Below are 21,573 nucleotides of genomic sequence, written 5' to 3'. Positions count from 1 at the left end.
CACACCACACGATCCATTGTCTACAGCCAAGCTCTAAGATATAACCGCATTTGCTCCAATCCCTCAGATAGAGACAAGCACCTACAAGATCTCTATCAAGCATTCTTAAAACTACAATACCCACCTGCTGAAGTGAAAAAACAGATTGACAGAGCCAGACGAGTACCCATAAGTCACCTCCTACAAGACAGGCCCAACAAAGAAAATAACAGAACACCACTAGCTGTCACCTTCAGCCCCCAACTAAAACCTCTCCAGCGCATCATCAGAGATCTACAACCTATCCTGAAAGATGATCCTTTACTCTCACAGATCTTGGGAGACAGACCTGTCCTCGCTTACAGACAACCCCCCAACCTAAAGCAAATACTCACCAGCAACCACACACCACTGAACAAAACCACTGACCCAGGAACCTATCCTTGTAACAAAGCCCGATGCCAACTCTGTCCACATATCTATTCAAGTGACATCATCATAGGACCTAATCACATCAGCCATACCATCAGGGGCTCGTTCACCTGCACATCTACCAATGTGATATATGCCATCATGTGCCAGCAATGCCCCTCTGCCATGTACATTGGTCAAACCGGACAGTCTCTCCGCAAAAGAATTAATGGACACAAATCTGACATCAGGAATCATAATACTCAAAAACCAGTGGGAGAACACTTTAACCTGTCTGGTCATTCAATGACAGACCTGCGGGTAGCTATATTACAACAGAAAAACTTCAAAAACAGACTCCAACGAGAGACTGCTGAGCTGGAATTGATATGCAAACTAGACACAATCAACTCCGGTTTGAATAAGGACTGGGAATGGCTGAGCCATTACAAACATTGAATCTATCTCCCCTTGTAAGTATTCTCACACTTCTTATCAAACTGTCTGTACTGGGCTAGCTTGATTATCACTTCAAAAGTTTTTTTTCTCTTACTTAATTGGCCTCTCAGAGTTGGTAAGACAACTCCCACCTGTTTATGCTCTCTGTATGTGTGTATATATATCTCCTCAATATTTATTCCACTCTGTATGCATCCGAAGAAGTGGGCTGTAGTCCACGAAAGCTTATGCTCTAATAAATTTGTTAGTCTCTAAGGTGCCACAACTACTCCTGTTCTTGTTGTTTTTACGGATACAGACTAACACGGCTGCTACTCTAAAAACAACAAGGAGTCTGGTGGCACCTTAAAGACTAACAGATTTATTTGGGCATAAGCTTTTGTGGGTAACAAACCCACTTTTTAGATTCATGGAGTGAAAATTACAGATACAGGCATAAATATCATATTATCATAAATTATCAGAAATTAACATAATTATCAAATATTTATGCCTTTATCTGTAATTTTCATTCCATGCATCTGAAGAAGTGGGGTTTTTACCCACGAAAGCTTATGCCCAAATAAATCTGTTAGTCTTTAAGGTGCCACTGGACTCCTTGTTGTTTTTGTTATTTCAATAAATATTTTTATTTTAAAAAATTCACTACAATTTTTGAAAAAACAAAAGCTCTGTTTCCTACCCCGTGGAATGAAAATAAATGTGAAATTTCAACATTTTTCATTACAAATGTTGTTTTCCAAAAAGCTTTAATCACAGCCCATTTTCTTCAAAGGAAACTTATGGATTGTGCCAGCAATGACTGTGTGTCTGCTCCTGCAAAGACTTATGCATGTGCGTAACTTTACTCACCACAAACCATGGGAGTTTCGTCACCGACTTCAGTGGGGCAGGACTTCACCCCATGAGTTGTCCTATTGAAATCAATGGGACTATCACAGAGTGTAAAATTAACTATGTTCATAGATCTTTGTAGGATCTTGGCCTGGCTGTTCATGACAGATGGTGAATTTTTGCCTCTTTAGGGACTGTTAAAAAAAATCACAAAAATAAGTCTTAAAGTGCTCTTTTTATTTAATTTTTACTCAGAAACTAATTAACAGATTCACTTGAGTAGCCTTAGAAAATGTAGTCTTTACTCTCTGATTACGTACTGTGAATCTGAGGGAAATACGCTGTATTTGTTGCACAAAATAAAGACATTTATCTCCTGCTTTAAGTGCAAATCTCAATTCAGCCTTAACTATGGAGCCACTTATGATGCCTCTAGAATAGATAAAAATACCAATAGCATTTCATAACTGCAGCTCTATTACAGTCATTCATCTCTCCAGAATACAAAGTCTTATCGTATTTTTAAATCCTCAAACGTTACGGCTGTTAGCAGCTAAATATAAATATTGAAATGTGCAGTAAACAGGAACTGGGATTTCTTTGCACATATTTATGCGCAGCTACCCTGGGGTTAAGCCGTGTTTGAAGTGTGGTCACAGGCATATTATATTCTTTGATCAAGTTCTCAAGCTTTCAACTTAATGCCTCTATCCCCTTTGGTTAGTGCAGCTCATAAAATATTCATAGGGGCATCTTGTAACTAGAAAGATGGAATCCTGGCTGGGGAATGTTATTGACAATCAATGTTGCTCTCTGTGTAGGAAGCCAGTGCAGAGCAATCAAACGGCGCGGTCATTGAACGCCCAACGCAACGTGTGTGACACGCAGCAAGGCCGGCCACAAAAGCAGAGACGTTGCTCATCTCAGCCTCAGATCCTGAACTAGGGTTCATTCCTGGTGCTGAGCAGTCCCTTCTCCGCATGGCTAACAACCAGCTAAAACTGCCTGCGCTGGTTCCGCCTGTGCCCCTCGAGAGGAGCTGGCAAATGAGCAAACTACCTGAAGGATTCTGTCTGGCCTGGGGGTCCCAGATCATGTGCTAGCCAGGCCTATTTGCTGGCAGTCTATTCATTCAGCTCGGATGGACGATTACCAGACTAACAGTCATTCAGGAACAGCTGGCTGGTCACTTGCTGTGATTGTCCATCATTCCCTCTCTTGATGTCTAATTGGTTGCCTTGTCTCTGCTCCCAGACTGGATAACCAGAGCTTTTCAGCAGGAAAGCAATCTATAACTAATCACAAAGAGCTGGCTGGAGCAAACCTCCAACACTGTCAGGATTCACGGTTTCTTGTTGTGGAATAATCAAGAATCTGTGCATCCCATCACACCCTCTGATACCATACACGATATGTATGTGCCGCTGCACTCCATCACACTAGTTACACACCGCTATACTCTGTCACACCCCACCGCACTGTACTGTGCTTGACCAAAACACCTGCCTTCTTCGAAAATTCCTTTTCCGTGGAAAATTTCATATTTCCAATGTTTTGTTGCTAAATGTGAAAGTGTGAAATTTTCCACAGGATGGAAATTCCAGCCCCCACACAGGGCTAGCTGGGCACCAGGGGCTCTGCGTTCAGTTCCCATCTCTGCCACTGACTCACCACATGACCTTGAGCTCTCCATACCTGGGACTCCCCTGCGGTACATGAACCCGAACATGGTAACTTTCACCCCGGAGTCCACCTCTTTGCAAATGCTCAGGTGAAGTTAGAGGCAACATTTGGAATGGATCTAACAGCATCTCCATAAGGGGCAGAACCAGCATTCTGAATCCAAACCCCCAGTCCCTGACCCGGCTCTAGTTGAAAATCTCAAAAGCAGCTTGTTCATCTGTGTATAAGGAAATGTGCTGCTTCCTCAAATGCCAGCTATCCCCCCCTGCAGGAGCTCCCCTGCAAGGGGCACTTCTAGTGCCCAAGAACTAACCCTGGGGTGTTGAAATGACAAGGAGAGATGGGAGGGCAAGGGGGAGAGGGCTCTGTAGCCATATTAGGGTTAAATGTGATGGTTCGACTTGGTGTCAGCACAAGAGTGGGTGCCAGGGTTAAGTGGTGCCGGATGTCATGAGCTTTTGCACACAATTTGTCCCAGCAGGCAGAAATGTCACAGGACAGCTGCCTTACAGTGCTCACAGCCGGGTATGGGGAGCCCATCAGCGTGAGAGCCGGGACACCAGGATTCCTTGCCCTAGTCTCCAGTCCTGCTGACTCCCTGTGTGACCTTGGACAAGTCACTGAGGCCAAAGTTCTCAGTCGCATCCAGTGAGCGCCTGGGCCGAGATACTGGGCTCACGCCCAGAGACAGGGAACACCCCCTCGTGGCCACAGCTAAAAAGCTCCCGCCGTGGAGAGCTGTAGCTGAGCAGCATCATGTACGGGCCAAACGTGGTGTATCCCGGCCCATGCAGAGTCAGGGAGCTCTCTGGCCTGTGCTAGGCAGGAGCTTGGATTGGATGGGCAGAACTGTCCCCTCTGGCCTTACCATCTCCAGCTCTGTGGCTTGTTGGATTCTAATGTCCATCTGAATGCGCAGTCCCATGGTGATGAGAGGCCCTCCCCGAGAATGTTAGATCATCCCCTCCAGACTGCCCATGTGAATCAGCAAAGCCACGCTCACATGGCGGGGGTGAGGGGAGAAATGAGTAGAGGAAACAAAGAGCGGCCCTGACCGGTCACTGAATCCCGACTCCGTGGTCCCAGTCCAGGCTATCACCTGGAACAGCCATGCCCCATTAACAACCACACTGCCCCGCCCAGCGCTGCAACCTTAACTCTGCCCCCTTGTGCAGATGCATTATGAGACAGTCTGTAATTACATGATCACATGCTATTCTTTCCCTTTTGCCCTAGTTCCCTTCTGCTCCTATCTTCCCAGCACCTGCCCCATCCCCACTCCTGCTTCTATCCCCTCCTCTGGGTGCCTGCCCCTCCCCTTCTCCTCTGCTTCTGCCCCCTTTCCTCTCCCACACATCTTCTATCCCCCCCCATCCTGATCCCCAGATCCTGCCCCTGGATCAGATTATTCCATGACAATGTGACCGTTGCCCCTTTCAAACCAGTGCCCCATCTTGCCCTGCAGTGTGTGCAATGCTAACTGGACAGCCAGAAAAATCTACACCTCACTTCTTGTAAGATGAGAAACTGCTCTTCATGAACAGATGCAAATTAATTGTGGAATAATTAATGGAAGCAAAACTGCATCTCCCTCCCGTCTTCACATACCCAGCCAGGTACCCAGGCCCAGCTCTGCTCTTAGAGCCAGGCAGCAGATCCCCAGGCCTGTGTCCTGTTCTGAGTGGGAGCTGTGCATGGGCAGGAGCTCCCTGTGCCGGGCTGGTCTGATAGTTGGAGTGGGCCCCTCCAGTCAACCAGGGCTCTCTGCAGAGACAGCTGCCTCCTTGGGAGCCAGCCACTGCCCTCCCCAGCTGGGAGATTTGCCTTGGACTCCTTCGTGCTGCATTGCTGACTCTGCAAAGGAGTGGCTGTGAGCGAAGGGCGAGCAACTGCTCAGGGTGTCGGGAAGGCAGGGCAGGGAGAATATCCATGGGGATCAGAATGGGCCCCTATGCAGAGCCCAGCCTAAGGGGCAAAGGGTAGCAGGCCGGATCCTGCATGGTGCTACATGCCTGCGAAGAGGCTTCTGCTTCTGCACCGCCAGCCCCCATGCCCTTCCTGGGAGCAAAGGGAGCTCAGCACTCGCAGATCAGGGCCTGTAATCAGCTCCTGGACTCTGGACAGTCTGCACAGTAAAAGGCAGGAAGTGGCCGCCGCACATCAGCCCCAGCCACCGGAGTTCTCTGCCCGTGCTGCTGTAGGGAGAACAGACATGGCCTGGTAAGACCCTTCCCTTCCTTACTGGGTGGCACCAGTTTGGAGCACAGCAGCTGGAGAATGACCACACTGGGTTGGTGAATGGGTTCTTCTGTTGTATGGGCCATGAGGAACAACAGGTGTGACGTCTCTCTGGCACACAGGGCTGGGCAGTGCACTGGGCTCCGGGGGGCCTTGGCCCCATGAGCCATAATTCCCCCATGGCCATAGCAGCCCCCCACCAAGTACTCAGAAATCACAAGCCAGACCCCAAAATCAGGAGATTTATATGTTAATGATGAAATCGGGGGGTTGGAGTCTCCTGCTTGTTGCCCCCCCCCGCCCTCCACCCCAGTGTGAGTGATGGTCACAGCATCGCCAGTTCCCCCCTGTGCAGCAGAGGATGCGATCATGGCCCCTCACCTGAGATCGACTGACACCCAGTGGGGTACAGCCCTGTGGATGGTGTCAGGGTGTCCCTGAGTCCAGCTGTGCCCTCTCTTAGCCCACGCCTGCCCAGCAGCCAGCCCAGGCACTCCCAGCCCCACCTTAATTCAGTACCTTCCCTCCCAGCCCCACTTGAGTTAATCCGGGGCCTCCCAGGCCCACATCTGCCTTGCCTGGAGCCCTGCTTAGAGCTGGGTTCCACAAAAGGGAGGTACCGTGCCTGGGTGACGGCAGTCCTTCCACAAGCCCACCCCATGACCCTTGCAGCCAGCCCTATCTTGCAGGAGCTCACACAGGATGATCAGAATGGGCCCTTCTGGTCCTAATCTCTCTGGGTCTGTGACGCCGGACCCATGCTGGGACAGGGAAGTTGCTCCCTCAGGGGGTTTGGCTTTCCTGTGAGGGGAGGGGGCTCAGCCCAGGGAGCCAAGACCACTCACACCAGACTCCATGCCCCCATGCTGCCATGCCCCGACCCAGGGCCGGCTCCAGGCACCAGCCTGGCAAGCAGGTGCTTGGGGCGGCCGCTCTGGAGAGGGGTGGCACATCCAGGTATTCGGCGGCAATTCGGCAGACGGTCCCTCACTCCCGCTGGGAGCAAAGGACCTCCCGCTGAATTGCCGCCGCAGATCGCGATCGCGGCTTTTTTTTTTTTTGGCTGCTTGGGGCGGCCAAAACCCTGGAGCCGGCCCTGCCCTGCCCTGCCCCCCGGGGGGAGGGGTGGTCCTCAGTCTGTGGAGGGGAGATGGGATGTGTTGATACTGACAGCTGAGCAGCACTTAGTTACCTGCCGATTTCTGGAGCTGCTGGTGCCCAGTGTCCTGGAGACTCACAGCCTCTATTGCCGTGTCACCATCCCTCCCCCTGGGAGCTCAGTCCTATGCAACCACTGGGGCTAGGCTCAGTGGGAATGTGCCTGTCTGCCCACCCCTCCCACCCCCAGCCCTGATGGTGCATGTACAGGCAAGTGCCCTGGTGGTAATTGGAGAGGGGCCCTGAACTGGGGGTACTTTGCTGCTCGGGCCCATCTCCCTAACAGTGGTGAGAGTCATTAGCACCTGGCCGGATGTGTGTCCCTGAATCTGCACGGCAACCAGTGGCAAGGTCCTGGCAAGTACTATTTGCTGTCCAATGTCCCTGTCTGGCAGCCGGGCTATGCAGCCATTGGCAGGCCCTGCAGCCATTCCTACGGTGGAGACGGGAGCTGCGTACCTGAGCCGTGGGTGTGCCTCCCCCCTTACCCAGCCAGCTGCTTTAGCACTTTGATCGGGTGACTGGCGTCCCATTGAGTCTGCAGTTACAAAGGGCAGGTGTGAGCACACACACAGCCACGCCCATGGCAAAGGCTCCCCCTCTCCTCTTTCAGACAAAGCTCTCATGAGAAACACTGCCACCTCCCACGGCATGGAGCTTAGCTCATGGCCAGGCTCTCCCTCAGCCTCCGCACTCCCTCTGCCAAGCTGTTGGGAGGCCCAGAGGCTGCAGCAGCAGCAGCAATGTGAGCTCTTGCCAGCCCCGTGGTTAGTGGTATTGCATAGGGCAGCCAGTCTCCGCCCCGCCCCTCTGACCCCACCTCCCTTGGGGCAGCAGCAGCAATTTTACACTGTTGTACATTTAGTTGCCACTGCTAAGATCCTGCCATAGCGGGGAGGGGGAGGTCGTCCATTTCTAGTCGTGTCTATGTGAGGGGACATCACAGCTAACTTAGGCCAGCCTGCTAATCTCTTCTGCCCTATCAGTTCCAGCGGGAATGGGACTGCGCTCTGAGCGGACTGGGTTAGGGGTTCCGCACCTTCCCAGCTAGCCTAGCACCAACGTAAGGCTTTAATCAGACACTGGTCTAGGCAGAGGCCGAGGGGCTGGGTCATGCTGTCACCCGGTGAACACTTGACTCCACCTTGCACTATCCAGCCCTGGCAGACAAGGCTCTCGAGGTTATTACTCACAAAAAAACTATGCGTAAAGAATTAAGACTGCAAAGCCAGGCTCTGAAAAGCTAGGAGATGCCAGAATGAAGGTTGCCTTTCTTTATGCAACCTTAATTTGATCTCCTCATGCATGTGCATTATGAGACAATCTTTAATAACATGATCACAGACTAATTTTTCTACAGGATTCCTGTCGTTCCGCCCCAGGGTGCTCCCCCTAATCCTCTGTCCCCTGGGTTGTCCCCCCGTGGTGCTCTCCACAAACTGCTCTCCTGAGTGTTCACCCTAAACTGCTCCCTCAGGGTTGTCGCCCTGTGTCTGAGCAGTTCGCAGTCTATGGGGAGGAGGGGGCGTGGCTATGCTTTTTTAGCTAGCGTGACACGAAAGCGGGCTGATGCACCAGGACAGTTTTCCCAAAGGGCCCATTTCAGAGGAATAGCAACTCACCACTTACTAGAGTTACGTCAAAGTTATTTAGAGTCCATCTTCCCTCCCAGACTATACACACAAAGAGGGTCAGCCCCGGTTTAAAATGGAAACTCAACATAACCTTCACTGTGGAGTTGCCCATATAGCAAACCTCTCTCAGTGACAGGCAGTCTCCCCAGACACACATGGAGAGTCATATATTACTGGTGTCAGCCATCCTGGGGAACTCTGCTAGAAATAGCAATAGCCCTAGAACTTCTGAACCTGTTTAGTGGAAGCCAATGGAGCAGACAGACAGACACAGCCATGCGGCAGGTGCAGCACCAATGGATTTGTTTTGCCAAAATTAACCGTCTCCTTCCGGGAATCCTTCCAGGCTCCTCGTTGGCATCGGCTTGGTTGTTCTTCTGCAAGTCGACAGCACATCCCAGGTAGGTCTGCACCAAACTCCTCTCAGTTCTGTCTGTTGCGCTCCATGATCACGGCCCTTCCATGTGCTCGCAATAGGCATGGGCACCACTTTGCAGGAACTTCCCTTTGAGCCCACACAATAGCTCAGGAGGATCTGCAATTCATTCTCCATCTAGCTGGCTCAAGGTGATGTAACATCCTCTGTGCCAAATCCTAATAGGATCCTGGACTGATACATACCCTGGTTCATGTGGGAAGGCAGCATCTGTCATCCCTTTCCAGCCCTGACTGCCCCACTGCCAATGTTGATATCCGCGGTGCATTTGTTGCTCAGCTCAAATATTTCTGCCGAAGCATGTTGTGCAAGCAGCACACCGCTGAATGCTTGATGATCTCCTTAACACCTCTGTCACTCTGAATTACCAAGCATGTGTGAGAGTGCTGAGAGTCACGGGGCCCCTAGCTGCACTGCCTTGCAGAGCAGGGCTCAAGGAAGCTGTGAGAAGCAGAATGACCTTAGCTCTTGCTCTCAGACTGTCAGGCCAGAAGGGACTATCATGATCATCTTGTCTGACCTCCTGCATATCACAGGCCACAGAACCTTGCCCACCCACTCCTGTAGTAGGCCCCTAACCTCTGGCTGAGTTAGTGAAGTCTTGATTTAAAGATTTCAAGTTACAGAGAATCCACCATTTACTCTAGTGCAAACCCGCAAGTGACCGGTGCTGCAGAGGGAGGTGAAAACCCTGTAGGGTCTCTACCAATCAGACCCGGGGGAAATTCCTTCCTAGTGCCAAATATGGTGATTGGTTAGCATGTGGGCAAGACCCCCCCCGGCTGAATTCACTTGTAATATTACCACCTATGCTCCAGCCCATCAGAGCAGCTACGAGCCTCACTCCCCCAAGGGCCAGCTGCTTGAGTTTTGTTGAGGAAATGAAGGGGAGTCCCAGGTGCAAATTATGGCTCTAGATCTGGATTCCAAGTGCTGCAGTTCGGGCATGTTTGGATCCTGGCCTTTGGTTCGGTTCATTGTCGACATGAGAGAAGGTTGACCACCTTTTCAAAATGCAAAAATGGGACACATGCTGCCTCCCTCCATGGCCCCACCCTGCTCTTCCTCTTCCCCCTGATGCCCCACTCCCAGCCAGGCCAGGAGCCAGAGCTGGGCAGTAGTGAGAGGAGCCCTGGCCGCTGTGGGGAGCCCTGGACCCTCCACCTGCCCTGGGCAGGGGCCTGGAGTGCCTGAGTGACGTCCCTGCCCCCCGGGGCTTGCTGCCCAGGGCAGGTGGAGGATCCACAGCTCCCCAGAGTGGTCCAGGCTCCCTGGGTGGCTCTTACTATTGCTTGGCTGTGACTTCTGGCCTGGCCAGGGGCGGGGCCTTGGGGGGGGGGGAAGAGAAGGAGCAGGGGGTGGGGCCTCATGCGATGGAGGCTAAGGCCCTCCTCTGTCCACCACCGGGAAGAGGCTGGCACCACCCCTGAGCAGATTCAGAGCAGCGCCATAGGGAATCGGGGACAAATGCTGTCTTGGAGTCATGCAGCCCAGGACTGGGACTTGAAATGTACATTTTGGGACTGTCCTGCTTGATTAGGGATGGGTGGTCACCCTAGATGAAGGCAGGCTGCAAAGTTTGGACCCAGAATGAAATGTCCCCAGGGTTCAAGTCCAAGTGCTTGGTTCCACCCACTGGAGCGGTAGGAGCCACATGTGAAGTTGTGATCTGGGTTCAGCTTTCAATCCGCCATAGCATTTTTAGCAACAGTGCTTTGGTTTGGGCCTAGCATTCTTTGCCAGCCAGTTGGCACTCTCTGTGAAACAAGACCCCTTTGACACTATACTGCAAACAAGGACAGCTTCTGCACGGTTAGAATGTCCTAACCAAAGGCCCACAGCAGAGGACGAGGAGTGAGAAACTAGAGGCAGTTTTGCAGAGGGTCCTGCAGTGAGTGGGGAGCCAGGGCCACTGCATGCAGAAAGCACAAATGTGGTCCCAGGTCCACATTTGTGTGTGTGAAGGGGCAGCAGCATCCTGCCCATGCCAGAGTCTGGGAAGCTGAAATTGTGGGGAGTTCTCCAAACCAGGGAAGGTGGGTGGCATGGCTGCTGGATAACAGCCCACTGGTAGCTGCTTTTCCCTGGCTCTTGCCCCTTGCTCACCCACTGAATGTACGAGCAACACACCTTCTCTACTCCCCCCACTAACATCCAGTGGGCCAGATTCTCATTTACACTGAAGCCCCTTTACTGGGCCTTACAGTGCATGTAAAGGTAACATACACCCACTTACATAGCCAGAGCAGTAAGGGGCCTCGGTGCAAATGAGAATCATGCCCCGTGTGTTACTTGAACCATCAGTGTACTTGGCCCAGAGAGACACCGACCTGGGAGCCTGTATAACAGCAAGTGCCCCTTCTGGTTGGGTGTGTCTGCAATCTTTAAACAGTCCCAGCCCTGGTATCAGGCCTTACCCCCCACGGCTTCCTTGCTGGAGGCAATGGTTTTGCCCTCTCTGGGCCCTTCTGGCCCCAGCTCTTCAGCTGGTCTACTGATTAGTTCAGATCCCCTTCTAGAGGTTTATTGCTGTCCAATTATAGGACACTCAAGGCCGGTACAAGGATATTTTGCGCCCTAGGCAAAACTTCCACCTTGCGCCCCCCTGCACATCGGTTCATTGAGGGGCAAATCCCAACGAGCCTTTATAGACCCCAGGGGCCAGCCGTGCCCAGGGGCTGCTCCCCAGACTAGGTTCCCCCATCCCTGCCCCCCTGAACTTCCCTGGAGGGTGCACAGCCCCCCCACCCCACCCCAGTGGTCCACGCCCCGAGTCCACTCACTGGCTTTGCCGGGCTTGGGCCGCTGCAGCAGTTTGGCAGGGAGGAGCCGCCTTCTGGAGGCACCGGAGAGCCAGAGCATCGGCTTGCGGGGGCAGTGAGCCCCAGGCATGGAGGAGCCGGCACGGCGCAGGGGGGCAGCAGCCCTGCAAAAGTGGTGGCACAGCTAGCAGGGAGCAGCTGCGCCCCCCGCCCCTCCTGCCCAGGCTGCGGCCGGGCACCCCCCCAGGGGCTCCTATAGGCTGCAGCGGATGCAGGTCCCACATGCGCCCCCGGCTGCCCCCTCGCCGTGCTCAGGCTCTGTGGCTCCTGGGCATGTGAGTCGCCGCCGGGGCGCAGGGCCCTGAGCCTGCTCCGGGAGGGCCAGCGGCAGCTCACATGCCCAGGAGCCGCAGAACCCGAGCGCGGTGAGGGATAAGCCTGGGGGTGCGCCTGGCCAGGCTGCAACGCACCTGGCACCCCGCCCAGGGGCTCCTGCAGTGATGCATGCGGGTGGCAGCCCCCGGGTGCCTCCCGGCTCTCCCCGCCATGCTCAGGCTCTGCAGCTCCCGGGAGTGTGAGCCTCCACTGCCGCTACCCCTCCCAGAGTAGGCTCAGGGCCCTGCACCCCGGTAGCTCACATGCCTGGGAGCCGTAGAGCCCAAGCACAGTGAGGTGAGAACCGGGTGGGTGCATGGGGGTCACTGACCACATGCAACTGCTGCAGCCTGCAGGAGCCCCCGGGAGCGGGGGGGGGGCGCACCAGGCCACAGCCTGGGCAGGGGGTGCGGCTGCTCCCCGCTAGCGGTGCCACCACCTTTTTAGGGCTGCTGCCCCCCGTGTCGCACCGGCTCCTCCCTGGCTGGGGCTTGCCACCCCCGTAAGCCCACGCTCTGGCTCTCCGGTGCCTCTGGAAAGCGGCTCCTCCCTGCTGAGCCAGGGCACCGCTTTTTTAGGGTTACCATATTTCAACAATCAAAAAATAGAACGGGGGGAGAGCCCCACCCACATCCACTCCCTCCCACTTCCCACCCCCCTCAGAACATCCACCCCCCCCCGCTCCTTGTCCCCTTGCTGCCCCCTCATGGGACCCCTGCCCCTACCTGCCCCCCTAGGACCCTACCTGTCCCCTGGCTGCCCCAACCCTTATCCACCACCCCCCCCAGACAGACCTCCGGGACTCCCACACCCCATCCAACCACTCCCTGCCCCCTGAGAGACCCCCCCAGAACTCCCAACCCATCCAACCCTCCCCCCACGGCTCCTTACCACCATGCCGCTCCAGCCGCTGGCTCCACGTGGAGCCAAAACAAACAGGTTGCGGAGCCCACAGCCCCTCCCCCGCAGCATGCTGGCAAAGTGAGGCTGAGGCAAGGGGAGGGACTCTGCCTGCTGGAGGCCAATGGGAGCGGCTAAATCAGGCCAGGTGCCCAATGAGCCACGCCACACTCTGTGTGAGGGGAAGGGAGGAGAGGGAGGAAAAATCTTGGACACCCCCAACCACTTGGCACCCTAGGCAAGCGCCTAGTTCACCTAGTGGTTGCACCGGCCCTGAGGACACTTCCCCAGTGGCCTATGGGGTCCCAGCCCAAGCATCCTAAAAATAGCAGCTATGTGCCACCATGTCCTTTTAACAAACTGCTTTTAGTTCCCTGGGCCACTTCCCCACAGCCAGAGCCTTCATCAGTGTTTCTCCCTTACCTCAGGGCTCTTATGTGTCAAGCCCAGCAGCCAGCCAGGAGGTCTTGTTTCCCATACCCCCGGTCCCTGCCAGAACGGAGCTGTCCCTAGTACTGCAGTTCCCTTTGGCCAGCCGGGAGCACCATCTACACTCCACTAGCTCCAGCAAGAAACTGCCTATGCACTGCACTGCAGCTCCTTTTTATATGGCCCTCCTGCGCTCTGATTGGCTGCTTCCCCTACAGCCACTGTAGGCTGCCTGAAAGACTCCTCTATTGCTCCTTTCCTGGGACGGGTATGGCAGGACCCTGAGGCCTCCAGCAGAGGCATCATTTCTTTTTCCCACAAAAGCCCAGCTGCCAATGAGCTCAGAGACCAGAAAGTCATCTCATTGGCCAGTGGAAACAACGACACCCCAAATAATGCAAATCTCTGGAGGGGACACAGATCCCTGAGGCCACGCAGGAGAGGATCCTCTGCGGATGAGATCAAGGGGAACATTTTCAAAAGCACCTAACTGACTTAGGAACATCAAGTCTCATTTTTCAAAAGGCACTTTGGAGCCGGAGTGTCATAGCAAGTCATACGTGTGCACTTAGGCACGTTTGGAAATTGTACCCCAGCTACTTTATTTCCTTACTGAAAGGAGGAGAAAGAAAACTCTTCCCAATGACTTCTCCTGCTCTGGAAGATACTGCCCATTGGGAGGGCTCGGGGTTGAGTTTGTAATCAGACTTGCAAATGGCCAGCTATTTTGGCTCTCAGAAGGTTCCTCCCCTCCAAAATGAGTGCCCATCCCAGGAGAATGGGAGGCAGGACGAGGGCTAACTACTGCACAGCTGGAGGTTTGGCTCAGATATACCTCCAAAGGTCTGTGATGCCCAGTGCCACCCGAACCTCCCTGCTCCAGGCCTTTTAGTAATCACCTCCACCCCATTCCCTGTGCCACGGACCTACTGCTGGGCCCAGTTTCCCACAGCAAGCGTTCTGCAGGCCCCGCTAGCTGGTGAGTTAAAGGAGAGGGGTTCTGGGGCTGCGGCCCAGTATGCGCTTGGAGCAGGAGCAGTCAGGGGCCTGCAAAGCTGCCATGCCCTGCGAAAGGAGGTGGGGGGTGCAGGATAGGGTGGCTGCTCATTGGAGGGCGCAGAGAGAAGGGAGCAAGGGAGCTCTATGGAGGGGTCATGGGGTTCAGGGGGCTCGTTGGGATAGTGAGTCATGGGGACAGGGGATGGGCGTCTGGGGGAGGGGCGCAGAGAGAAGGTGGGTGCAGCCAATGCATTGGGACCCTCTCGCTTCATGTGCCGCAGTCCAGGGAGGATGCAGGGGATGCGCTAGCTCCTCACCTCAACTCACCCCAGCAGCAGGCAGTGGGAACAGGGCTATTCACCACCACTGTGGAGCAACTGTAGGCTCTGCGCCAGGCTGAGAGCATGGGAATGTGCCAGTTGCCCCTCTACTTAATACCAAACCAGCGCTTGTCACAGGCTGCTCACAGGGCCTCGTGAGGCCTGGCTCTGCCCCAGCACGTGCTGGTCTGAATGCTAGCGGCACTCCTGCCTTATACAGCTCATCATTCCCCTCAGCATGGACAGACGCAGCTGGTGCCTGGCCCCTCTCGCTCACACAGCGCAGCTGGTGCCCTTGAGGAGAAGTACCCGGGGTTTGTGCCCATGGACAAGCATAGGATGCTGACTTGGTTCATCAGATTTGCTTTGCTACCGAGACAAATGTCCTGGTGCGCCGGGCCAGCACCGAGGCCAGCTGGAGAGTCCCCCCTTCTGCTCCATGGCAGGAGTGTGTGAAAGTGGCTGCGAGGCCTGGCCTGAGCCTTGCTAGTGACTGTGGTGTTGGCAGGTACCTTGCCAAGGCCTTGCTCTGACCTGATGAAAGTACTGCACAAGTATGAAATGACTGTCACTGCAGGCTGCATCGCCCCGGCCTTCATGCAGCAACGGCAGCTCCTTCCAGATCAGAGCTGAAGGAGTCCCGGCTGCCCACTCCAAGAGGCAGAGCGTGTACTGGCTGAGCTGTGAGAAGACTGCATTTCTCTGCTGTGATCCCTGGGGCCGCTGGTGTGAGGGAAACACGCTGCTGGCCTGCAACAGGGCATCACTCGCTGCCCACTGGCAGAGATGGGGTGGGAAGGCATGCCAGTTACCTCTGCTATGCGGGGACTCCTCCCAACCCAATCCGGTCCTTACACAGTGGTGCATATTCCACTGCCCTGACTCCCTAACATAAAATAACCCAACATACCCAGTGTCACAGTTATTCCATGTTCCCCTGGTCCACCACCCTCCTGGCCCACAACGAGATCCGTCAGTTCCCCTCTGCACACAAGGCCTCTCTGGATAGCTCCCCACTGGGAATGCGGCTGTCTCTACCACCTGAGCTACCCCTGGCAGAGAGTCCTGGCACTGCACTGCTGTAATGCCTGGGCAGGTCTGGGTGCAACGCCAGGCTGGGAGGTGAGGAAAGGTGCGTTTCGTTCCAGGATCTGTCGCGGGCTAAATGTGCAACCTTGAACGGGTCCCACAGCCGCATCAGTCACCCCCGCAGTGCAATGGGGGCGGTGAGGGTACAGCTGCTGACCCGCCTAGGACTGGAATATTTCACAGCGAAGCCCAAAGCTGCTGGCCAGGGCAGGGGAGGCAGGAGAGGTTTACTTGGCTTGTCTCTGTGCCCACCGGAGGCCATTAGCTGTCCAGTGAAGGGGGAAGGTTCACTGCTGCTGACTTGCTCTTTGATTTCAGGTTCTGAAAGAAGGCAAAGAAATGGAGGGTTCCTTGGAACAGGACATTAAGAAGCAAATGTAAGATGGTTATTGTTAATATTATCATCATTGTCACTGTGACCAGTATGGCAATTTCTTGCAATAGCCTTGAAAAACCTTACCTAATTAAATTTAAGCATCTTTGGGGTCCATTGTATTAAATGCAAAGGTTACATTTTATTGTGGGTCGAGATTTAATGTAACCCCTCTTTGTAGGGGGTTGATGGGATGTGACCACTGGGAAATGTTATGAACTGCAGAGGACTGTACTGAACAATGGGCCAGACGTGAATGGACTTTTAGGGTAGACATGGATTGCCTGAGGAAGTGAATGTAATTCCCCACCCGTGCTGATGCAAAAACCCAGCCTTTGGAAGCTGCGCCCAGAGAAGGGCCAGCCGGCTCTGTAAGCTGCAGAAATGCCCAGAACCCAGGGAGGCAGGAAGGCGCTCAGGCCCCAGCAGGAGGAACTGTGGAGGCCTGGGAACTGTGCAGCCTGGAAAAGCCCCAGTCAGGAGGGACCATGCCCTGCTACAATGCATAAGAAATTCTGCATTTTTTTTTTAATTACTATCTATTTGACACATTCTTCATGGATTCAGAGATCATATGATCATCTAGCCTGACCTCCTACATTATAGAGATCAGAGAACCTCACCCAGTGATTCTTGTAGGGGAGGGAATTCTCCGGTAATCCCAGATTTTCCTGTCAAGCAAAAATGAGTGAGGCCAGACTTGCCATTGGGGGTTGACTGCTTTCATTTGGCTGTATCCCGCCTCTTCGTTAATTGTCCCATGGAAGATCTGGGGTTAGTTAGGGTTATTTAGAGCATGACAAAGCTTTTTCATTGAAAAGTAATGTTGCCAAAAAATGGCTTTTGTCAAAAATGAAAATGTCATGGCAAAAATTTCACTTTCAATCAAATTTCCCAATTTTTCGCTGAAAAACCAAATATTTTTCAGTAACATTTTTTACTAACATATTTTTCAGTAACAGTTTTCCAAGAAAAAATACAATAAAATTTGCAGGAAATTTAAAAAGAATTATATTGCTTTTGGGGGGGTTGTTTGAGGCTTGTTTTCTAAAATTTGGCATACTTTTTTAATAGTGATCACTGTAAGAGTAGAAAACCCTGGGTTGTGATTGGCTGAAAACAGTCACGTGATATCAATAAATCACAACTATTTACCCCTTCAGAGGGGCATAGCAGTGTATTGAGTCCTGGGACAATATTAACTAATTAGATCATATATGCATATTTGCATATGTCTCCTAATTGGCTTCTGTGCCAAAATAAATATATATCTGTAGGTTTCACTCCCTCTCTGTATTTGCCAAGCAGGTAGGAAAAGGTCTAAATCCTGTTACTTGCACGTGCCATCTGATGCAAGCACAAAATTAGAAGTGGAATAGAGGCCTCTTTAAAGGGGTGTCCTTCAGAAATCAGAATGTATGTAACAACAGAGCTACTGGGACAAATTCACCAAAGGCCTAAACAGACACAGTCCCCTTGTCCACTGAGCCATTGGCTCCATATCAGTCATTGTTAAGATTTATGATTGTCTAGTGAATTTCATCTCATTATTTGCTTCCAGATCAAACAGTCACGATGTGTGCATCCTCACAGGTGGCTAACACTTGTAATTTTATTATGTGGAAAAAAGAGTTTGTTTATTTTTCTCTGTGGCATTTTCGTTCTTCACAAGCATCACAGGAACAATCAGCTTGAATGAACATGCTGGTGTATCTGGTACTGGCCCAAAATTAATCCTCTGGTCATCATTTTGCCTTTTGAATTCTCCCCTGTTTATAATTAAGTTGGTTGAGTCATGAAAATCCTAGTTCATGAATTTATGAATCCAAATCCCAAGTCTCTGCTACTCACAAACACTATTCATGTTTATTTGTTCTTTAGTTGCAAGAATTCAGATGACCACTGGGTTTCCATGGAAATGTTTCTGAATCCTGAAATACTCACCAATTGTAGCACTAACAGTTATTTGGCCTAACACTCCTTATTGGCTACTCTTTATTCTCCTGTTTAATAGGTTTCAGTAGCCAGTCAAGGAGCAGGAACAATGCCATGTGACTTAGGTATCCAATCACATATTGCGAATAAAAATATAGCATTGAATGAATTGCGCGAAAATTACCAACCAAGCGATACAGCAAATAGCATATTAGGCCAAATAATTATTAGTGCTACAATCTGTGACTATGCAAACAAAACAGAGTGAATTCTGGTGCATCTAATATTGTTCACAATGAATAATGCACCCAGCTTTACTCCTGTCCAGTCACAGAGTGAGGGAATGTCACATGGCTGGTAGGAGATGGGACATGTTCCTAATGGGGCAGCACTGTTCTGGTCATGTGTGTGGAGACTCACCAGTGTGTAGAGGTCTTGGGAAGGAACCAGGCCTCTTCTAAGGGGATCTTTGGTGAAATGTTCCTGCAAGAAGATGTTTGAAATGCTAATGAGGCAAATTACTCCATGTATGTGGTTTAGGATTTCCTGGCAGAAACTGGGGAGGGGAAGGGGGGGGGTTACAAAACTCTCAGAGTCAGGAGACTTGGCTTCTATTGTGAGCTCTGCCACTCACTCATTGGGTGACCTTGGGCAAGTCACTTCCCTTCTCAGTGCCTCAGTTTCCCCAGCTGTACAATGAGGCTGACCTCCTTTGTAAAGCATAGCTGGAAAGAGCTATATAAGAGCTAACTATTATTATTAATATTTCTTTTTTCCAGTATTCTGGGCATAAGAGCTATTGAGCCACCCGAGGATGAAGAACAAACAGTGGATATTGATCCCGGAATGAGGCTGTTGTCTAGTGACGCACAAGGCGGAAGAGGTAAGCAAGCTGAGGGATGACACTCTTTCTCCCGCTGGCATCATCAGCATGCCCAGAAAGCTAACGCTCTTCCTGCCTCCTCCATTTGCAGCGCCCAGGAGTGCTGGAGACCCGCCAGCCCCACTGGGTGCCAAGTCTGCAGCGGTGCCGGAGGAAGACCGAGACCACATCTACCACCCCCCAGATGCTGCTCTGGAAGAGGAAGGCCCTGTGCAGATAGCGGCACTGTATGCTGAAGCCGTCAGTGGCCCAGAAGAAGACAGAGACCATCTCTACCATGGCTAGGGGAGGAGATTTGATCCTGTCTACTCACCAGTAATAAAGGAAAAGGGGATTGTGCCGAGTGTATGGAAGAGTGTGCTGTATGTTCCCTTGGCCCTTTCCTTCCCAGGATGGGGGGTGTACCAGCCCCTCTCCTCCTCCCTTTCCTATCAGACCCTGTGTCTTGGATAATAAGAGGGCTCTGGCTTCAGGCTGTGTCAAGCTCTACTCTGAGCTATCACTCAAATGGCAGTTGCTGGGACCGGCAGGTGCTGCAGGAAGATGGTCGGCTGGCTGAGGTCTCTTGGCAGGACAAGCATCATTATGAAATCTGCCCTTCCCTGAGTGTCATGGCTGTGAAGTGTCAGGCACGCCCAGTGACCCCAGCGTGGGGCTAGGAGAGGCGTTTGCTGTAGCAATGCCCTAGGCAGGGAGCTGCTTCTGGAGAGGGGCTTGCTGCTGTTATTCGTTTGTGCTGAACTGTATCTACATGCTGATTCAGGGCAGCTAAAAGCATGGAACTGCAGCAGTCCTGGAATCAGTTTGCACCCACAGCGAGCTGGCAGCCCCTGTGTACAGAATGCCCCCCCCCCAATTTGGGGATTCTGGGACATGTCTACACTGCAACTAGACACCCGGGGCTGGCCCATACCAGCTGACTCAGGCTCATGGGCTGCTGGGACCCTGTGAGGTGGGAGGGTCCCAGAACCCGGGCTGCAGCCTGAGCCCAAATGGCTACACTGCAATGAAACAGCCCCCAGCCCAAGTCAGCTGGCACGCACCAGCAGCACAGGTCTAATTGCAGCATAGACATACCCTTAGTGACACCAACCTCAGCTGGAAGGCTTAATAAATAAGCCGCCTCCAGTGGGGGGTGGGGCAAAGGGGGCCACTATCTCCCCAGGGTGGGACCTCATCACCCGTAGGTGCACCCACTCACAGGGCAAGCAGTGGTGGGAAAAGGAAGGGAATTCGTGAGAATGCAAGGACAGCTGCTAGAGCCAGGCCTGCTCCCAGCTTCACACGCTTCAGCCAGAGGGGAATCCAGGAAGGAGGCAGGCACAGGGCACCGTAGCCATGTCTACACTGCAGGGGGAGTGAGCCCAGTTACAGAGGCTTGTGCTAGCTCGGCTCAAGCTAGCAGCTAAAATAGCAGCTTGGACTTTGTGGCTCAGGCGGCTGCTTGGGCTCTGAAGCCCACCCTGTGCCCTGGGTCTGAGCTCAGGTAGCTAGCCCAGGTCTGCACCAGAGCCACATGGCTATTTTTGGTGCACTGGCTCAGGCCCAGCCAGCAAGAGTCTGTCTGCCCAGGCCAGGAGGCTCCCCCTGCTGCAGTGTGGACACACCCAATGTGTCCCTGAAAGAATCATTGCCCTGCAAACCACAGGGACCTTCCCCCACACATTCCACCCCACCCCCGAGCTTCCCACCCACCCCTCTCCCACACACTGTGCACCCCACACAGAGCCCCGCTCCATCCTACACCCACTCCTCCTCCCTACTGTGCACCCCACACAGACTCCTTCCCTCCACTCTATGTGCCCTACACCCACCCTCTTCCCCCACACTGTGTGCCCCTACACACGGTGCACCCCTCACATTCACCATCCCCCCTTGCTGTGGGTTACCTAGCGAGGTGGTAGAATCTCCATCCTTAGAGGTTTTTAAGGCCCAGCTTGACAAAGCCCTGGCTGGGATGATTTAGTTGGGGTTGGTCCTGCTTTGAGCAGGGGATTGGACTAGATGACCTCCTGAGGTCTCTTCCAACCCTAATATTCTATGATTCTAACTCTCCCACACCCTCTAGCCCTCTCCTCAGGGCACCGGAGCCTCTAGTCAAGTCACATGACACCCCGTGAGCCAAAGGGCCGTCAAGAACCAATGGGGCACTTTTCAGTGCTGGCTCCTACTGGCCCAATAGCCCTGTCCTGCTGGGTTACGGTCTGTGGGTCCTGCTGGCACTAAAGGGCTTGGCAGGATGGGGATGGGATGAGCAGATCCCCTTCGCCCCAGGGCTCCTCAGGGTTGAGTCCGAGCAGAATGGTCCCAGTCCAACTGACACTTTGGGGGAAAGTCTCTTCCTTTGCCCTCTGGGCCTGCTCTCCTGCTCATTCACCCCAGAGTGAGGGGCCAGGCCCCATAATAGGCTGCCGCTGAGCTGATAGCAGGTTGGGGCCCCTGAGTTTTTCTACAAGCCCTTGTGCAGGGGCATGAGGGTTGGGTTAGCACCTTTAGGTCTCTTCTAGGCCGTGGCCTTTGGCTCTCTGGGACCCTGTGCTTCTAAATCCACTGCAGGTGTTAATGGAGAGAAAGAACAAACACTTACACACACACACACACACACACACACACACAGGGTTTGGTCCATCTGGGTTTGCAATTGCTCTGCCCAGCTCCAACTGAGCAAATACCTTG

General features: G+C 53.0%; 1 protein-coding gene across 1 annotated transcript; it reads left to right on the top strand.

The window, feature by feature from the left end:
• Positions 1-5,276: 5,276 nt before the first annotated feature.
• On the top strand, positions 5,277-19,241 carry PRAP1 (proline rich acidic protein 1). Its single transcript, XM_054035827.1, has 5 exons — positions 5,277-5,586; positions 8,743-8,797; positions 16,025-16,083; positions 18,794-18,897; positions 18,989-19,241. The coding sequence occupies exons 1-5, from the start codon at positions 5,375-5,377 to the stop codon at positions 19,180-19,182; spliced, it is 624 nt and encodes a 207-aa protein (XP_053891802.1). The 5' UTR covers positions 5,277-5,374; the 3' UTR covers positions 19,183-19,241.
• The last annotated feature ends 2,332 nt before the right edge of the window (positions 19,242-21,573 follow it).

This window comes from Malaclemys terrapin, chromosome 7 (genome assembly GCF_027887155.1).
Source record: "Malaclemys terrapin pileata isolate rMalTer1 chromosome 7, rMalTer1.hap1, whole genome shotgun sequence".
Taxonomy (NCBI): domain Eukaryota; kingdom Metazoa; phylum Chordata; order Testudines; family Emydidae; genus Malaclemys; species Malaclemys terrapin.
Note: the sequence above shows the minus strand (reverse complement) of the source record. Positions and strands in the feature narration are given on the sequence as shown.